This window comes from Syngnathoides biaculeatus, chromosome 15 (genome assembly GCF_019802595.1).
Source record: "Syngnathoides biaculeatus isolate LvHL_M chromosome 15, ASM1980259v1, whole genome shotgun sequence".
Taxonomy (NCBI): Eukaryota; Metazoa; Chordata; class Actinopteri; order Syngnathiformes; family Syngnathidae; genus Syngnathoides; species Syngnathoides biaculeatus.
This window is the reverse complement of record NC_084654.1, coordinates 990,758-1,009,954: the sequence shown is the minus strand read 5'-3', so window position 1 is coordinate 1,009,954 and position 19,197 is coordinate 990,758. Positions and strand designations below refer to the sequence as shown.

Sequence of the window (19,197 nt, the reverse complement as noted above, 5' to 3'; positions counted from 1 at the left end):
AAATGCACTTTCGAAAATTTAGGGGTTTTTAGGGACTTTTAGGGACACGTGCGAACCCTGTCATATAAGACTTGCAATAAATCCATCAAGCCTATGACCCATTGACTTCATCTGGCTTTTGCATTCTCCATTTGAATACTTTTCCAGCCCTTTACTGCAGCCGCTTTCAGTTTGTTTCTTCCTGAGGATTTCTCCCTTTAGTGTCCTCTTCAGGAGGTAAAATGGATGCTCTATTGGGCTCATGTCCAGTAACGGACTTGGCAGGTCTAATAACTTCTACTTCCCTCCTTTGCTCTGTGGGCAGCATGTTTTGGGTCATTGTCTAGTTGCATGATGAAGCTTCTCCCGATTAATTTGGATGGATTTTTCTTCAGAATTCACAATGAATTCTGCTGCTACCATTATGAGTTAAATCAATAAAAACAAGGAGACCGTTCCAGAGGCAGCCATGCAAGCCCAAGCCATGACATTACCTCTATCATGTCTCATATATGATGTCATGTGTTTTGGATAATTTACAGATCCATTCTTTCCATCACTTTGGTTGAGGTTAATTTTGGTCTCATCACGCCATAAAACTTTTGTGGCTCATCTATTAATTTGCAAAATCCAGTCTGGCCTTCCAATTTTCCCCAGACCTGAGCATGTTCAGCTCTACGTTGTGCTGGCCTCATCAAAGAAATGCCTGGTCTACTTTCCCTCGACATACAGAATGATCATTAATGATTGCATTAACGAGGCGAACAACTGTGATGCAATCTCCAAACTTCAGCAGATTTAAAGATGGATGCATTTAGGCACAGAAGTTCACAGAGAAAGAAATGATGGTGTGTATGAATGAGGTAGCTTGCTCAAGCTTCACCTGCTTGTGGCTAGAGAAATGCTAGACTGGAGGAGCTTTGAGGAGAGGAGTATGGAATGACTGTTTTGAATGCAAAGCTGAAGTCCACGAACTGCATTCTTACACAGATCCTTGCAAGTTTACGGTGTTCCAGGATTATGTTCAGCGCAATGTTGACCACATAATCCACCAATCTATAAACCATATCAAGCAGTCAGTCACAGCACACCAGTGAGTGCTCATGGCATGAGCATGCTTGTTTGCACCTGCTTCTCAATCTTGTTTTTTTTATTTTTCCAGTATTTTCTTTGCCATGGGCACAAAGAATGATAGAGGTGCTACCAGCAGTGAAGGAAAACGAAAGTTAAATGAACCACAATGGCTATATGTATGCTAAATACGCGTTTGTTACGGCTCTTGCTACCAAGCATCATATGACTATTTCGACTATCCTAAAAACAAAAAGGTGTTAAAAAGCAAATACTGTTGCCAAAGGAGTAAGCAGTATAACAAACCAAAGGCCACAGATAATAGAAGAAATGGAAAAGCAACCAGAGAATTACACAGTCAAATCAGAAGGGGGGGAGGGGTGACTTAGACACTTCCTCCTTTCCTCTCGAGTGCCTCCGATGCCCTCGGACTGCCACCAAAAATGTACAGTAAATGATACACTTTTAAGTTGCTTGAAGTTTATGCATTTTTATTATTAAATGCAGGGTGTACATGTTTTTTGAATCGGAATTCAAATAGATATGTACTATTTGGAGGTTGGGAACGGATTAACTCATTTACTATATTTCCTATGGGAAAATGTGTTTCCGACGAACAACTCAGATTTTGAAAAATTCACTAGAACGAATGATGTTGAGGACACCGTACATAAATTCCTGGTCGACTGTGAACTCCACCTGTCCTTCGAAAAAAGTAGGTAGTAGGTAAACTAGTAAGTACTCCGTTCACCACTTTCACGGGTGAATTTCGGATGAACCTACCAATCAAATTTAATAACCTGCCGATCTGCAGAACTGTCAACCACACAAAAATCCTGGGGGTTGTACTGGACAAGATGCTCACCTTCAGTCCTCACGCTGAGTATACGGTCAAACGTGTCAACCAACGAAGCAACATATTCAAAGTCTTCTCCGGCTCAAATTAGTCCGAGTGCCAAGACACTCACTGTGACGTACAAAGCCATCGGAAGGTCCGTCATCGACTACGGCGCTCCAGCGTGGTCACCCTCGCTCAAACCATCGCACTGGAAGAAGGTCCAGACTCTGCAGAACGCCGCACTCCGAGTAACCACGGGCTGCCTGGCCATGGCTAACGTGGACCACCTGCATCGTGAGACTAAAATCCGGTGCAGCAACTCACCCGGCAATATCTGCTACCCTGCCAGCTACCTGCGCACCCATGCCATCAGCTGTCAAACGAACCACCTCACCCGCGCTTACTTCGCCATGACGTCCGTAAATACCTTCAAGACATCGACAAAGACATCCCCACTGACACGGTGTTGGACGAGCAAGCCTACCGAGACGGGCTACGTAGCTTCCATTGAACGGCGGTTGAAGACGCAGTGGCCGGCTACAAACCGGTAGTTATCCTTGGCGGCTACCCTACCCCTGAGGTAGACAAAACCGAAATTAATCTTCCGCGGGCCACAAGATCCAATCTATCGTAACTTCTCTCCAGACAAAGGTGCATGCAGCGGACGAAGCCGCATGTTCAATGACTATATGGCTTGTGTCGACAATCCTATCCTCAACCTCTGCCCAATATTCGGACAGGGCCCTCACGACACGCAGCACATCTTCAACTGCGCAGTGGCCCCCAGTACGCTGACTGTAATGGATCTGTGGAAACGCCCGATGGATGGATGGATGGATGGATGGATGGATGGATGGATGGATGGATGGATGGATGGATGGATGGATGGATGAAGCCTGTGATATATTCAAGGCCTCCAGATATAGAAAGCAGGCCCCACAGTATTATGTTGAATATTTGGATGGTTCTTCAGACGGGAATCACACGACGAGTGAGGTCAGCCGCCGGAATTCGGCTCGTGGCTTCCGCCACTGCCAGAGCTCGCTCGTCAGGCTCTGCGTCATTCCCGTCTGAAGAACCATCCGAATATTCAAAATTAGGGGTTGCCACAGCGTGTCATCTTTTTTCTATCTAAGCCTATCTCGTGCATCTTCCTCTCTAACCCCCAATGTCCTCATGTCTTCCCTCACAACATCCATCAACCTTTTCTTTGGTTTTCCTCTCACTCTTTTGCCTGGCAGCTCCATCCTCAGCACCCTTCGACCAATATACTCACTGTTTCGCCTGTGGAAATGTCCAAACGATCTAAGTCTGCTCTCTCTACCCTAGTCTCCAAAACATCCAACTTTGGCTGTCCCTCTCGTGAGTTCATTTCTAATTCTATCCAACCTGCTCACTCAATGGAGGACTTCAACATCTTCATTTCTGTTACCTCAAGTTCAGCTTCCTGTTGTTTCTTCAGTGCCACCGTCTCTAATCCGTACATCATGGCCGGCCTCACCACTGTTTTGTAAACTTTGCCCTTCGTCCTAGCAGAGACTCTTCTGTCACATAACACACCAGACACCTTCCGCCAACTGTTCCACCCCGCTTGGACCCATTTCTTCACTTCCTTACCACACTCACCATTGCTCTGTATTGTTGACACCAAGTATTTGAAGTTGTCCACCCTCGTTATCTCTTCTCCCTGGAGCTTCACTCTTACCCATCCGCCCCTCTCATTCATGCACATATACTCTGTTTTACTTTGGCTAATCTTCATTCATCTCTTTTCCAGTGCGTGCCTCCATCTTTCTAATTGTTCCTCCGGCTGCTCCCTGCTTTCACTGCAGATCACTATCATCTGCGAACATCATAGTCCAAGAGGATTCCAGTTAAACCTCATCTGTCAGCTTATCCATTACCACCGCAAACGGGAAGGGGCTCAGAGCGGATCCCTGATGCAGTCCCACCTCCACCTTAAATTCTCCTGTGGCACATCTCACCGCTGTTCTGCTGTCCTCATACATGTCCTGTCCTATTCTAACATATTTCTCTGCCACACCAGACTTGCGCATGCAGTACCACTGTTCCTCGCTTGGTACTCATAGTCATGGGCTTTCTCTCAGTCTACAAAGACACAATGTAGCTCCTTCTGACCTTCCCTGTACTTTTCCACAAGCATCCTCAAGGCAAATCTGTGGTACTCTTTCTAGGCATGAAACCATACAATTGCTCGCATGTACTTACTTCTGACCTGAGTTTGTTCTCCACTACTCTTTCCCATTACTTCATTGTGTGGCTCATCATCTTTATTCCTGTATAGTTTCCACAGTTCTGAACATCGCCTTTGTTCTTAAAAATAGGAACTCGTACACTTTTCCACCATTCTTCTGGAATCTTCTCTCCCGCTAGTATTCTATTGAATAAGTTGGTCAAAAACTCCACAGCCACCTCTCAGAAATTGCTTCCATACCTCCACTGGTATGTCATCAGGACCAACTGTCTTTTCAGTTTGCATCCAGTTCAGTGCATTTCTAATTTCCCCCTTACTAATCATTGCCACTTACAGGTCATTCACGCTTACCTCTTCTATTTTTCCTTCTCTCTCATTTTCTTCATTCATTAACTTCTCAAAGTACTCTTTCCATCTACTTAGCACACTACTGTCATCAGTCAACATATTTCCATCGCTAATCTTAATCACCTTTACTTGCTGCACATCCTTCCATCCCTATCCCTCTGTCTGGCAGACCTACAGAGATCCTTTTCTCCTTCTTTCGTATCCAACCTTGTGTAGGTGAGCAAGACTATAATACTTAAAATATGAATAAAGATGGTTTTAATCAGACAAGTCTAAGCTGTAAGAGAACAGAGCAATTGCCATCTTTCAAGGTATTGTATCAGAATCAGCAAGAATAAAAAGTTTGTCAATGTTTCCTGCAATTAAATGGTGATATTTAACACACAAAAAGTAACCAGCCGAGCATATTTTCAAACCCCGTATTGGCATTGTACCTTACAAATAATTGCAAATAGATACAGTATCAGTCTTACGTGTAAGGCTTGGAGTTTGTTCTCTGTTGTATCCTCCTTCTCCATAAGATCTGTAGCCTCCTTGGTTTTTGACAGCAACCATGACTGAAACCTCTGAACGCTACTTTGGAATGTCTGGTGTTCCTCAGCTATCTCTTGAAGCAGTGACAAACGCTCCTATAACAGTGGCAGAGACACAGCGAAATTTACACCACGTTCATCTGTGCTACTGACTCAATTGCTTAAAATACATTTTTATCCTTACGCTACAGCAGCGGTACTCAAATACAAATCCCGAAGAGCTCAAAATATTTTTTTTCAATGCATTAAAAGTCAATCTATCAAGGTCAGACCAATTTGGATTGGATTATTTTTGTTTGTGTGTTCTCCACACTTGGCCATTAAAGCTGATTCTGATTCTGACAAAGAGTTCACACTATATTAATACAATTCTCATCTCTGTGCAATGGCTCATTTTAAAGTTATGCTTCCTGTCTATTAATCACTAAACTGTTAGGTCCTGAATAAATTAAGGACTTTTAAACTTTTTTTAAACAATTGTGTTTTTTTTTTAAAGAGGGTCAGAAAGGTTTGTATTTTTTTTTCATTTGAAAACTGCATTTTGTATTTCCTTTGGTTGTCTCTGAGTGATATTAAAATTGGTTTGATGATTTGAAAACTGTGTGATAGATGTGGAAAAAACGGGTTGGTTGGAGAAATCAGAAAGGGGGTGAATACTTTTTTATGGCACTGTATGTGCCATACGGTGGCCAAGGTGTAAAGTGTTAGCCTGACTGTTCTGAGGACCAGGGTTCAATCCCAGCCCTGCCTGTGTGGAGTTTGCATGTTCTCCCTCTGCCTGCATGGGTTTTCTTTGGGCACTACGGTTTCCTCCCACATCCCAAAAATGTGCAATAATTGGACACTCTAAATTACCGCAAGGGCGTGATTGTGAGTGCGACTGTTGTCTGTCTCCATGTGCCCTGTGATGGGTTGGCAACAAGTTCAGGGTATTTCATGCCTCCTGCCTGTTGACAGTTGGATAGGCTCAAGCACTCCCGCAACCTTTGTGAGGATAAGCGGCTAAGGAAATGGATGGATGGATGGATGCTTGGATGCATGGATGGGCATTATATTTCTCATCACATCAGAAAAAACAGACGCTTCTTGAGTTTATCAGTTGCCCAACACTGCATCAGTCTGAAATGTCCGTGTGATACATTACTACTGGCAACGCAAACATGATTCCGGTGGAAGATTTTTTCGTTTATGTTGGTGCATACATAACTAAAGTATTCCGAAAGGTGTAAGAAAAATTCCAAGTACAAAATAAATACTGTCAGTAAACTGTGTCACAAGCATTACCCCACCTCAACCTTGTCCCTGATGTCACTGTAGGCCTCCTGCAGTCTTTCCTGTTCCTTAGGCTCCACACTAGGATCTTGGGTTCGGTTATGCAGCACAGCAGCTTCGTCCAGCAGCTTTTCCAGTAATGCTGCCTGGCCATGGACATCACTCACCACCACTCTCTGTTTGTCCACTTGCCACAGCTTTTCCTTCAGTCCTAGTTGCAACTCCACACCAACATCCAGGTCACACTGCTGCTTCGTTAACCACAATACAAACTCCTGGTGGGCTATCAAAAACTCACTCCAGTGGAGCCACACCCACTCAATCCGACTGAAAAAAAAATTCAAGAAAATGAACAAGATTAAAGTCAATGACATGCGTATTCTCAGTCTTTGAATGAAAGTGAACGAACGAAAATGGTAACAAGTGGAAAATGCACATTTTCTTCACAGTCAGAGGATCTGAGTTCATATCTCCATAGAAACGTCTGTAAGAGGTCTTCAGTGTATATTATGGATAACTAAAAATGTAAGTAATTTGGGAAAAGATACAAAGGAAGGTTAACACCTGCATTCACTTTCGGGTTAGGCTGATTTACAAATTAATTGTTGAAATCAAATTAATCTGTTGGGTAAAAAGGGCACCATGTCACTTTTTATATGTACAAGATCTAGGGAAAGTAATGAGAAACAGTCACATAATCTGAGGGTTGCTACATTTTATAAAATACATGTCTTAGACATCAGAGATTCATTGTTAAACTCAGAACATATAAAACAACAAAGAGTGGAATTTGATAGTATGTATATATGAGGAACACAATGAAATATTTAAAATGACAGGCCTGTATTTCTTGGATTTCCTAACTCTTTTACAAGTCTTGTGTATGAAGCCACTCAGGAGGACCAATACCGGGCGAAGTAACTGCTTCAGGGGTGCCCAGACGGCAGTGGCTGTTGGGGGGGGAAGCTCGTTTCTCCTCCCTGCCAGCGGTGCGACAGCATGGGCCGGCCAGCCTCCCGGCCCGACCCACCTCCACATCGGTGTTAACTGCGGCTAGGGTGATATGACGCGGTTCTTTTGTTATGTTCTGAGAGAAGGAATACGTCGTCGGACACGGACAGAGCTTTTTATTCATCCTGCCGTTTTCGGACAAATACACAGACACCACCAATATGACATCTTTTGTTACATTCTGAGAGAAGGATGAGGTCGTCGGACGTGGATGGAGCTTTTTATCGTTGGTGCTTTCGGACAAGTTGTTCGCGTTCAAGTGGTGACTATACGCCGTTTGGCTAAATAGCTCATGTTCAACATTACTAAACCGTCTTTGTACTTCTATTTTGTAATTGTTTTGTGTTGTATTATATTGTGTGTGGTTAAATTGTCTTAAATGCAATACAAGTGCTTTGATATATTTTGCTGGCTTGACCATGGGAGTTTATTTTAAATAATCACGTAACCTATGCTATAAACTGAGACAAATTAGTCCCCCCCAACTATTTTTTTTTCTTTTTTAACAGCGCTATACACACCTACCTGTTATTTAGAACAAAGTTCATGTCCTTTGCATCACCTCCATTTTTCACGACGAACCAGGTCTTTGGAAACGTGTGAAGAGTGAACCCATTCTCCTGAGTGTTCGAGCAAAATCCAGCAATGCAACGAGCTGCCATTTTGGCGAACACGATGAAGAAAACGAGTAATTTTTCCACAGGTACAATATATATAATCCAATATACAGTGAAGAAAATAAGTACTTCAACACTCTGCCATATTGCAAGTTCTCCTACTTGGAAATCATGGAGGGGTCTAAATTTTTCATCGTGGGTCCATGTCCACTATGACAGCGATAATCTAAAAAGAAAAATCCAGAAATCCCAATGGATGATTTTTTTTTAACAATTTATTTGTGTGATACACTTGTAAATAAGTATTTGAACAACTGAGAAAAACCAATGTTAATATTTGGTACAGTAGCCTTTGTTCGCAAATACAGAGGTTAAACGTTTCCTGTAGTTGTTCATCAGGTTTGCACACATTGCATGAGGGTTTTTGGCTGTCTCCTCCACACAGATTTCTCTAGATCAGAAAGGTTTCTGGGCTGTCGCCGAGAAACACGGAGTGTCAGCTCCCTCCAAAGATTTTCTATTGGGTTTAGGTCTGGAGACTGGCTAGGCCACGCCAGAACCTTGACATGCTTCTTACGAAGCCACTCCTTAGTTTTCTGGCTCTGTGCTTCATTTCATTGTCATGTTAAAAGACCCAGCCACAACCAGTCAATGTTCTGACTGAGGGAAAGAGGTTGTTCCCCCTAACCTCACAATACATGGTCACGGTCATCTTGTCCCATGTGTAGAAAAACACCCCCAAAGCATGATGCTACCATCCCCAAGATTCACAGTAGGGATTATGTTCTTGGGATGGAACTCATCATTCATCTTCCTCTAAACACAGTGAGTGGAATTATGACCAAAAAGTTCCATTTTGGTCTCATCTGACCACAAAACCTTCTTCCATGACTCCTCTGTATCATCCAAATGATCATTGGAAAACTTAAGACAAGCCTTGGCATGAGCTGTTTTAAGCAGGGGAACCTTCTGTGCCATGCATGATTTCAAACCATGACGTCTGAGTGTATTACCAACAGACACATTGGAAACGGTGGTACCAGCTCTTTTCAGGTCATTTACCAAATCCTGTTGTGTAGTCCTGAGACAATTCCTCACCTTTCTAAGGATCATTGAGATCCCACGAGAAGATATCTTGCATGGGGTTCCACTCCGATTGAGATTGGCCGTCATGTTTAGCTTCTTCCATTTTCTAATGATTGCTCCAAAAGTGGACCTTTTTTCCATCAAGCTACTTTGAAAATTCTCAGTAGCCCCTTTCAACCGCGTGGAGTTGTGCAATTTTGCCTCTGGTGTCTTTGGACAGCTCTTCGGTCTTGGCCCTTTTGTATAAGGTGGACAGGTGTCTTTATGCAGCTAACGACCTCACACAGGTGCATCTGATTCAGGATAATACATGGAGTAGAGATGGACTTTATAGGTGGACTATCAGGTCTTTGAGGGTCAGAATTCTAATTGATAGACAGGTTTTAAAATACTTATTTGCAACTGTATCACATAAATAAATCGTTAAAAAAAAAAAAAAATCATACCTTGTGACAGACCAGTCAATGTTCTGACTGAGGGAAAGAGGTTGTTCCCCCTAACCTCACAATACATGGTCGCGGTCATACAGTGCTGTCATCTTGCTGACCTTGTGAAGGTCAGAAGGAGCTACATTGTGTCTTTGTAGACCTAGAGAAAGCCTATGACAGAGTACCGAGAGAGGAACTGTGGTATCTGTGCGCAAGTCCGGTCTGCCGGAAAAATGTTAGAATAGTACAGGACATGTACGAGGGCATCAGAACAGCAGTGAGGTGTGCCGAAGGTGTGTCAGAAGAATTTAAGGTGGAGGTGAGACTGCATCAGGGATCCGCGCAGAGCCCCTTCTTGTTTGCGGTAGTAATGGATAGGCTGACAGATGAGGTTAGACTGGAATCCCCTTGGACTATGATGTTCGCAGATGATATTGTGATCTGCAGTGAAAGCAGGGAGCAGGTGGAGGAACAATTAGAAAAATGGAGGCACACACTGGAAAGGAGAGGAATGAAGATTTGCCGAAGTAAAACCGAGTATATGTGTGTGAATTTTAGGGGCGGAGGAGGAGGAGTGAAGCTTCAGGGAGAAGAGATAGCGATGGTGGACAACTTCAAATACTTGGGGTCAACAATAGAGAGCAATGGATAGTGTTGTAAAGAAGTGAAGAAACGGGTCCAACCTGGGTGGAACAGTTGGCGGAAGGTGTCTGGTGTTCTATGGGAGAGAAGAATTTCCGCTAGGATGAAGGGCAAAGTTTATAAAACAGTGGTGAGACTGGCCATGATGTATGGATTAGAGATGGTGGGACTGAAGAAATAAATGTAAGCAGAACTGGAGGTAGCAGAAATGAAGATGCTGAGGTTCTCGCTTGGAGTGAACAGGTTGGATAGGATTAGAAACAAGCTCATTAGAGGCACAGCCTAATTTGGATGTTTTGGAGACAAAGTTAGAGAGTGCAGACTTAGACGGGTTGGACATCTTCAGAGACAAGAGAGTGGGTATATGGGTAGAAGGCTGCTGAGGGTGGAGCTGCCAGGCAAAAGAGCGAGAGGAAGACCAAAGAAAAGGTTGATGGATGTTGTGAGGGAGGACATGAGGACAGTGTGTGTTAGAGAAGATGTACGAAATAGGCTTAGAAGGAAAAAGATGACACGCTGTGGCGACCCCCTAACAGGACAAGCCGAAAAGAAAAGAAGAAGATTATCTCTCTCACTGTGGACATGCACCTACGATGAAAAGTTCAGACCCTTCCATGATTTCTAAGTGGGAGAACTTGCAATATAGCAGGGTGTTCAAATACTTAATTTGTTTACTGTAAACACTCGACCATGCTACTGAAAAAAACGTCACTTCCTGGTTCTTCCTCAACACAAAATCCTAGAGACTTTCCCCAGCAGAAGATGGAAAAAAAATGATATACGGCAACATTCTGACTTGCTGTGAAAAAAACAGATGGGTCCATTCTGGATGATTATTTTTGGTTAAAAACATACAGAGTTGTACTTTAAATTCCCCCACATACTGACAGTGTGGCCAAGTCATGTCACGAAGTTGTTCACACTCGTTTCGTATCGAAACTAAAATTATCACACTACAGCAATCAGAATAGCATAACAGATGAATAAATAAAACAATGACTGAAGAAATAATCAGCACAAAACATGCACCTTCAACGCTATTCACATCCTGAGTGCCGCAAAGCATGCTGGGAGCACGTGGAAAGCGGTCCCACCATGCTTTGCAGCACTAAGGATGTTAATACCATAAGATCATGTTTTAACCACCACAAATAATGAGGGAACACTGTAGTGATTGCTTGGAGGGTTCGACGATTGTTGGCCGGGCCCTGTTGGCCCGAGACGGTTCTGGTGCACTGAGCCCATCGTCGTGACAGCAACATCAATGCCACCTGTGAGCGTGTCAACAAGTACCTTGACATCGTACATTAATTCCTGGTTGAACGTGAACTTCATCTGTCCGTCGAAAAAAGTACGGCCACTCTGTTCACCACTTTCACGGGCGAACCTACCAATCAAAATCAATAACCTGTCAATCCCAACTGTCAACTGCCCGAAAATCCTGGACATTGTACTGGACACCATGCTCTTCTTTGGTCCTCACACTGAGTATACGGCCAAATGTTTCAACCAGCGAACCAACACACTCAAAGCCATCTCTGGCTCAAACTGGGACCCGAGTGCCGAGACGCTCACCGTGACGTACAAAGCCATCGGAAGGTCAGTCATCAACTACGGCACTCCCAGTGTGGTCTCCCTCGCTCAAGCCATCACACTGGAAGAAGCTCCAGACTCGGCAGAACGACGCCCTCGGAGTCACCACCGGCTGCTTGGCCATGGCTCATGAGGACCACTTGCATCGTGAGACCATAATCCTACTGGTGAAGCAACACAACGAACTACTCGTACGGCAGTATCTGCTACGCTGCCATCTCCCGCGCACAGGTGCCATCACATGTCAAACAAACCAACTCAACCGTGCTTACTTCGCTATGGCGACCATAAATACCGTCAAAACATCGACGAAGACACCCAACCGACATGATGTTCGATGAACAAACCCACTGAGACAGGCTACGCAGGCTCCATGGAACGGCGGTTGAAGACCCGGTGGCCGGCTACAAATCGGTAGTCATCCTTAATGGCTACCCTAACCCTGAGGCGGACAAAACCGAAATCGATCTTCCGCAGGCCACAAGATCCAAATTATCATAACTTCGCTCCGGACAAAGCTGCATGCTCAATGACTATATGGCTTGTGTCGACAATACCATCAATAATATTATTAATTAACAGACGGCCGAGGTTATGATGGAAAACATAATCAGGTTGGATGGCCTCCCCACCGGTTTGGTTTCCGACAGGGGACCGCAGTTTATATCTCGGTTCTGGAGGGAGTTTTGTTCCCAAATAGGGGCTACCGTCAGCCTTTCCTCAGGCCATCACCCAGAAACCAATGGCCAGACGGAGTGCATTAATCAAGAGGCAGGACTCTGGGGTCTCGCTTTGTATGACCCACGCTCATGGAGTCAACAGCTGATCAGGGTGCAGTACTCCCACAACTCACTTCCATCGGCATCCATTGGATTGTCTCCTTTTCACATTCTACACGGTTATCCACCCTCTCTTTTCCCCCCCATAGACTCAAACTCGTCTGTGCCATCCACGTTGGCCACTGTAAGGCGCTGCAAGAGAACCTGGGAGCAAGTCTGACAGATGTGTCTACGCAAGGGACACTCCTCTAAGACTGCGGCGGCTGTAGGAGGGCGCCGGCACCACTTTACAGGGTGAGACAGCCGGGTCTTGGTGGAGTTGCAGTGGTCTGATATTCCATTTCAATAATTCAATATTCCATGTACCTACGTTTATGATCACCTTCTAAATGTTTAATGATAGACAAAACTCTGGGATTCGTACTATAAGATATATTTTTTGTTTCGTCTCACCGGATTTAGCATTGAACAATGCTTTGACTGGCAATATGGCTAGTCACGTGATTTCAGTGACGTAGGTGCACAAGCTCTATATGACTCCCTGCCAGATTCTGACTCAGAGACTGTTTTTGGTTTTTCCCTCCTGGTGTTCAGTCCCAGTTAATTTTTTTTCCCTCCCCCCGTTTCCAGCCCCCGAGTGCCCAAGTCCCGTATGCCCACGTCCTTTTTCTCCTATTGTAACTGGACACCCATTTGGCTATGTATCTTCCGTGTGATGGCCAGAGGAGGCTCCCATAACAGAGGGTTCGCTTTATGCCTTCCGCTACACTCCACAGCAGACTACCGCCCATGTGTTGCTGGCAACTGAGCCACAGCGGACTTTTGGCTCATCTCACTGGCGACCAAGCCACAGGGGACTCTCGCTTCCGCCACAGCGAACTCTCGTCCATGGCTTGCTGGCCCCAGAACCACAGGAGACTTTCGCTCACTCCTCACTGGTGACCGAGCCACAGCAGCCTCGCGCTTCCGCGTCACTGATGAACAAGCCACATCGGACTCTCGCTTCCGCTTCAGTGAAGACAAAGCCGCAGCAGACTTCCGGCCACGCCTTGCTGGCGACCAATCCACATATGTCTCTCGTCTACGCCTCAATGGCGACCAAACCACAGCTGACTTCCCCCCACACCTCGCCGCCGACCAAGCCACAGTGGACTGTCACTTCTACTCAGTGACATACGAGCCATGAACATCTTCATTTCTGCCACCTCCAGTTCTACTTCCTGTCATGGCTGGCCTCACCACTGTTTTATAAACTTTGCCCTTCATCCTAGCAGAGACTCTTCTGTCACATAACACACCAGACACGTTCTGCCAGCTGTTCCAACCTGCTTGGACCCCTTTCTTTACTTCCTTACCACACTCACTATTGCTCTGGATTGTTGATCCTAAGTATTTGAAGTCGTCCACCCTGGCTATCGCTTCTCGCTGGAGCCTCACTCTTACCCCTGCCCTGTCTCATTCATGCACATATATTCTGTTTTACTTCAGCTAATCTTCATTCCTCTCATTTCCAGTGCATGCCTCAATCTTTCTAATTGTTCCTCCACCTGCTCCCTGCTTTCACTGCATTTCATGATATCATCTCCGAACATCATGGTCCAAGGGGATTACAGTTTAACATAATCTGTCACCCTAGCCATTACCACAGCAAACAGGAAGGGGCTCAGAGGTGATCCCTGATGCAGTCCCACCTGCACCTTAAATTCTTCTGTCAGACCTATGGCACACCACACCACTGTTCTGCTGCCATCATACATGTCCTGTACTGTTCTAACATATTTCTTCGCCACACCAGACTTACGCATGCAGGACCACTGACCTTGGCGATCTGATTCCTGGCAACAGAAACTAGTTCTAGGGACATGGAATGTCACCTCTTTGGCAGGTAAGAAGCCCAAGTTGGTGTGTGAGATCGAAACGTTCCGACTAGATATAGACTCTTCTCTATGCACCGCTCTGCTAACACTCCTATTGAGAGGGTTGGATTCAGTTCCACTCTGGAGTTGCCCACGATGAGAGGCACCAAGCAGCTGCCGAGCAGGGAAGTCTATGCATCCCTGCTGAAGCTACTTCTCCCGTGACCCGCCCCGGAGAAGCGGTAGAAAATGGATGGATCCCAAAAACACTTAATGTTAATTGGACACTCTAAATTGCCCCTATGTGGGATTGTGAGTGTGGCTGTTTGTCTTGATGTGCCCATGCGATTGGCTGCCCACCAGTTCAGGCTGTATAAGCGGCTAAAAAAAAAAATGGATGGATCTCTCAGGTGCTCAAAGGAACTGCCATGAACAGCTCAGAGACAGATTTGTGGCAAGGTACAGATCTGGCCGAAGTTACAAAAAAATTAATTCTGTTGCACTTATGGTTCCTAACAGCACAGTGTCCTCACTATCACTGCAACTCTCCACTAGTCACTTTATAGTAGAGTGGCCGACAAAACCCTCTCATCAATGCCAGAGTCCTGACATAAACCCACTTGAGTATCTCTGGAGAGACCGAAAATGGCTGTCCACAAAAGTTCTCCATCCAACAGGCATGAACATTTCACGGAAACGATCGTTCCATTACCGTGTCGTTACCCAGCCTGAGAAAACAGAACCGAAAGTCTGATTCCCAGATCTCTTGGCTTACTTTTAATAAAATTTGCCCATGTGTGGAATGTAAAACAAGTTCTCAACGAAATACAACAATCTGTATAAAACGGACCTACATGAACCCCTTTATTTTTAATGGTTAAAACACCCAGCTTTGTCAGTGTGGTTTACAAACAGCACCGGTTTCCGCCTCTGCGCTACGCATGTGCAAGGTCAAGTAATTCCTGTCCGGGTCACTCAAACCCTAGTCAAACATGTTGGTTGCTAAGCGTAAAAGACAAAATGCTCATGCCTGCTAAGGCTTTATTTTGAAGTACATGTAAAAAACCGAAAAATCGTTTCCCATCGTTTCCCAGGACAAAAATCCACAGAACCGAAAGATCGGTTACCACATTTGCCGAAATCCTCATGCCTGATCCAACCTGACATAACAGGAGAGCATCTGCAAGGAGAAATTGCAGAAGATCCATAAATCCCGGTGTGAAAAACCTATAATAATAATAATTCCCTAAAAAAACTCATCCATCCATCCATTATCTCAGTCGCGTATCCCCACAAGGGTCGCGACAGTGCCTATTCCAGCTGTCAAGGGGCCGGAGGGAGGGTACACCCTGAACTGGTTGCCAGCCAATCGCAGGGCACATGGTGACAGACAACAGTCGCACTCATGTTCACACCTCGGTAAAATTTAGTGTCCTATTAATGTTGCATGTTTTTGGGATGTGGGAGGAAACTGGAGTGCCCGGTGAAAATTCATACAGGCACAGGGAGAACAAGCAAACTCCACAGCCAACCCTGGATCTTAGAACTGTGAGGCCAACGCTTTGCAGCTGCATCACCAAGACACCCCAAAAGACCTAACCCTATTAACCCTATTAGCTCAAGAGTGATTCTACTAAATGCCAAGCAAAGGGTCTGACTACTTACGGCTGTATGATATTTGCATTTTTTTAATAGATTTTCAAAATGTCATTCTATTTTTCCATTCCATGTCAATATGGCGTGCTGTCTACATTAATAAGGAAAAAAATAACCTAAAATTATTTTCGCAAATGCCTGCGATATACGAAGTGAATAAAATCTAGGGGGGTCTGAATACTTTACGTACGTTCACAGCTTCACTGAATGGGAACCGAAAACACTTCCTGGACCAAAGTCACACACATGTACCACTTAAACAATGACCAGACTTTTAAGCAATGAGTGAAGCTAAAAAACATGCAAAAGTAAAGCACCTGTGGCAGTGAACGATGTACGTACAAGTTTCCTCCCAACAACTTTTCAAGTTTTTGACCTTAGCCTGTGTGTGGTTCCTCTGTTTTTCATCTCCAATCTCCAGAAGATGATCAGCTGCTACCAGTGCCATGTCCACCTTCACACGACCATCATGCTCTGATTGATGGATTTTCTTAAACGATAAAAATGGAAAACATTGAGTTATGGCATGGAGAAAAGAGGTGTTTTGATCATTTTCTAAAAGACAATGTATTGATATTTTATACTTGAGTTTATATTTTAAAATGGCAATATGGTCACATCACTTTTTTGTAAATGAATTGTGAATTGTAATTTCACAAATTTTTACACAACAGTCAATTTCAGAAGCGGTGCAAAAAGTCATTTATTAATTGACAATATTTTTTATTAAATTAATCAACAATTACGTTAATGCAGTGGAAACTCTTCTAATGAAATTAATTCATTCTGGATGTCATTTCGTAATGTCAATTTTTCCCAGGTAGAAGCGCATTTCACATGTAAATAGCCAAGACCTTCAACTTCCTGGAACTGACAGTCTCTTAGGGCCTGAAGTGAAGATCAATATTAACTCAAACATCCAAAAGGTTTACTCCCTGCGACTTCTGAGGAAGCAAGGCCTGCCACAGGAGCTGTTGAGGCAGTTTTACACAACAGGCATTGAAAAAGTCCTGTGTTATTTCATCAGGCTGGTTTGGTGCTGCTAAAAAAAACAGGTCAAACTCGAACTGCAACAGACAATCAAAATTGCCGAATAGATTGTTGGTACCCCACTATCCATGCGTGAGGAATTGCATGCTGCCAGTTCTGAAACAACAGCACGCAATATCCTCTTGGACCCACCACATTCAGGTAATCAAATCTTCTAGCTCTTTTCCTCAGGTAGGTGCTATGGTAGAATGCAAACTAAGACAAGCAGACATTCCAATGGATTCTCCTCCTCCTCTCCTGCGGAGGACTTTGGCAAAACAAACACGAATGGGAGCCCACAAAAATTATTCGATGAGGGTTCTGGTTTTAATGACGAAATCATCCACAGATTTCACCTAGAAACAGCTCTAAATGCGAAACTATTATCAAAATTCTTCTTTCGCTCAGACATTCCAATGACCCCGGCTGACAGTCAATCAGCGTTTGCCTTGTCTCCAGTGCTTCCTGTTCTGACCCCATTGCTTGTGGATACGGTTTCGCCGAACAGAGAATGTCCACTATCTGGCATTTGTGGCCGATGTTTGTGAAAAATAATTAAACAAACATTACAAAAGTAATTATATTAATGAATAATTATATTAATAATAATAATAAATTACCCCATGGGAGTGACAAATTTGGGTGTGTTTTCTCATTGGTGTGATTGTGAGTGTGGCTGTTTGTCTCTCGGTGCCCTGCAAATGGCTGGCAACCAGTTCAGGGTGTACCCCACCTCCTGCCCATTGACAACTGGGATAGGCTCCACCACTCCCCATGACCCTTGTGAGGATAAGCGGCGAAGAAAATGGATGGATAATTAAAATACCCCAGGGGAGGTTAAAGAATGACAAATTTGGGTGTGTTTTCTCATTGTTGTTGCAAGTTGGGACACATGTCGGCATCTTGGTCTAGCTAGAAAGAATGGTCTTAAATGCTAAACCCCGGTGATGTCACGAACCGGGATCAAGGACATTTCTTTGCATCTGGCTGTGAAAGCTGGCACATACCCAGATATTACGTGGATTTCAAAAATGTTCTTTATTTTCATTTTTTTTCAATTAATGTCCAAAATATATGTAATAATATTACTTCAGATTGGAGGGTTTATTGGAGGTAGAAATTTTGGACAAAGTCCTCCTTTAAATGGTTGATTTAGAACTGAAATTTATCAAGATTGTTGTCACATCTCTGCTAGTCCAATTCTGCATTATTTGTGCACTTCCCGTTGTAGTCTTGCCACTGCACTATTTGCATATCATTTGTTGAGCAATACTGGCCACTTGTGCGTTTGAGAAGCATTTGCACAACTGTCCCAGATTATTGCACTACTTTTTATTTATTTTATTTTCACAGATTATTGCAATACTTTTCATTCAGTTTCTCAAAGTCTCTAGGCCCTTTACAACCATGTCAGAGTTGCTACACAATTATCCATCCATTTTATTAGCCGCTAATCCTCACAAGGGTTGCAGGGAGTGCTGGAGCCTATCCCAGCTGTCAACGGGCAGGAGGCGGGCCCAGCCAATCACAAGGCACATCGAGACAAACAGCCGCACTCACAATTACACCTGGTGGAAATTTAGAATGTCCAATTAATGTTGCATGTTTCTGGGATATAGGAGGGAACCGGAGTGCCCGGATAAAACCCACACATGGACGGGGCGAACATGAAAACTCCACACAGGCGGGTCCGGTATTGAACCAGAGACCTCAGAACTGTGAGGTCAACGGTTTCCAGCTGAGCCACCATACCGCCACTACAGAATTATAAAAAGCAGAAATTATTTTATCATTGCAGTATCAAAATACATTTTCCTTATACCTTGCCTCACAAGACTTTATATACATTACATATTGGTATGTTACACATCATTCTCATTGCTGGACTTGTTTTTTTCAATACCATATACATGTATACAGTATGTATGTGTGTGTGTATATATATATATATATATATATATATATATATACACATACATAAATACATACGCACGCACGCATGCACGCATGCACACACACACACACACACACACACACACACACACATCCTTGTTTTTTTGCCATTGTTGGGCAACCTGACTAGAACATGCATTGTGGGAACCACCCTGACTGAAGGTCGTACAGCCCAGAATTTTTTTTTAGAAATATCCTGGAATTTAGGTAAATACAAAAATCATTAGACTAAGAATAGGGTTTTGAGTCCTGGTGACTTGTGGGAACGTTGTCTGGTTTTCGTCAGTTCTG

The 19,197-nt window shown here is 44.0% G+C and overlaps 1 protein-coding gene across 4 annotated transcripts in view; it reads right to left on the bottom strand.

The window, feature by feature from the left end:
- Nucleotides 1-19,197, bottom strand: part of syne3 (spectrin repeat containing, nuclear envelope family member 3) — a 118,178-nt gene that overhangs the window by 67,252 nt on the left and 31,729 nt on the right. For all 4 annotated transcript variants that reach the window (XM_061844269.1, XM_061844270.1, XM_061844272.1 and 1 more), the window contains 3 exons: nt 16,242-16,414; nt 6,274-6,583; nt 4,925-5,080 (listed from right to left, as the gene is read on the bottom strand). In XM_061844269.1, the coding sequence (XP_061700253.1) occupies nt 4,925-5,080; nt 6,274-6,583; nt 16,242-16,414 (639 nt within the window). The remainder of the gene's footprint in view (nt 1-4,924; nt 5,081-6,273; nt 6,584-16,241; nt 16,415-19,197) is intronic.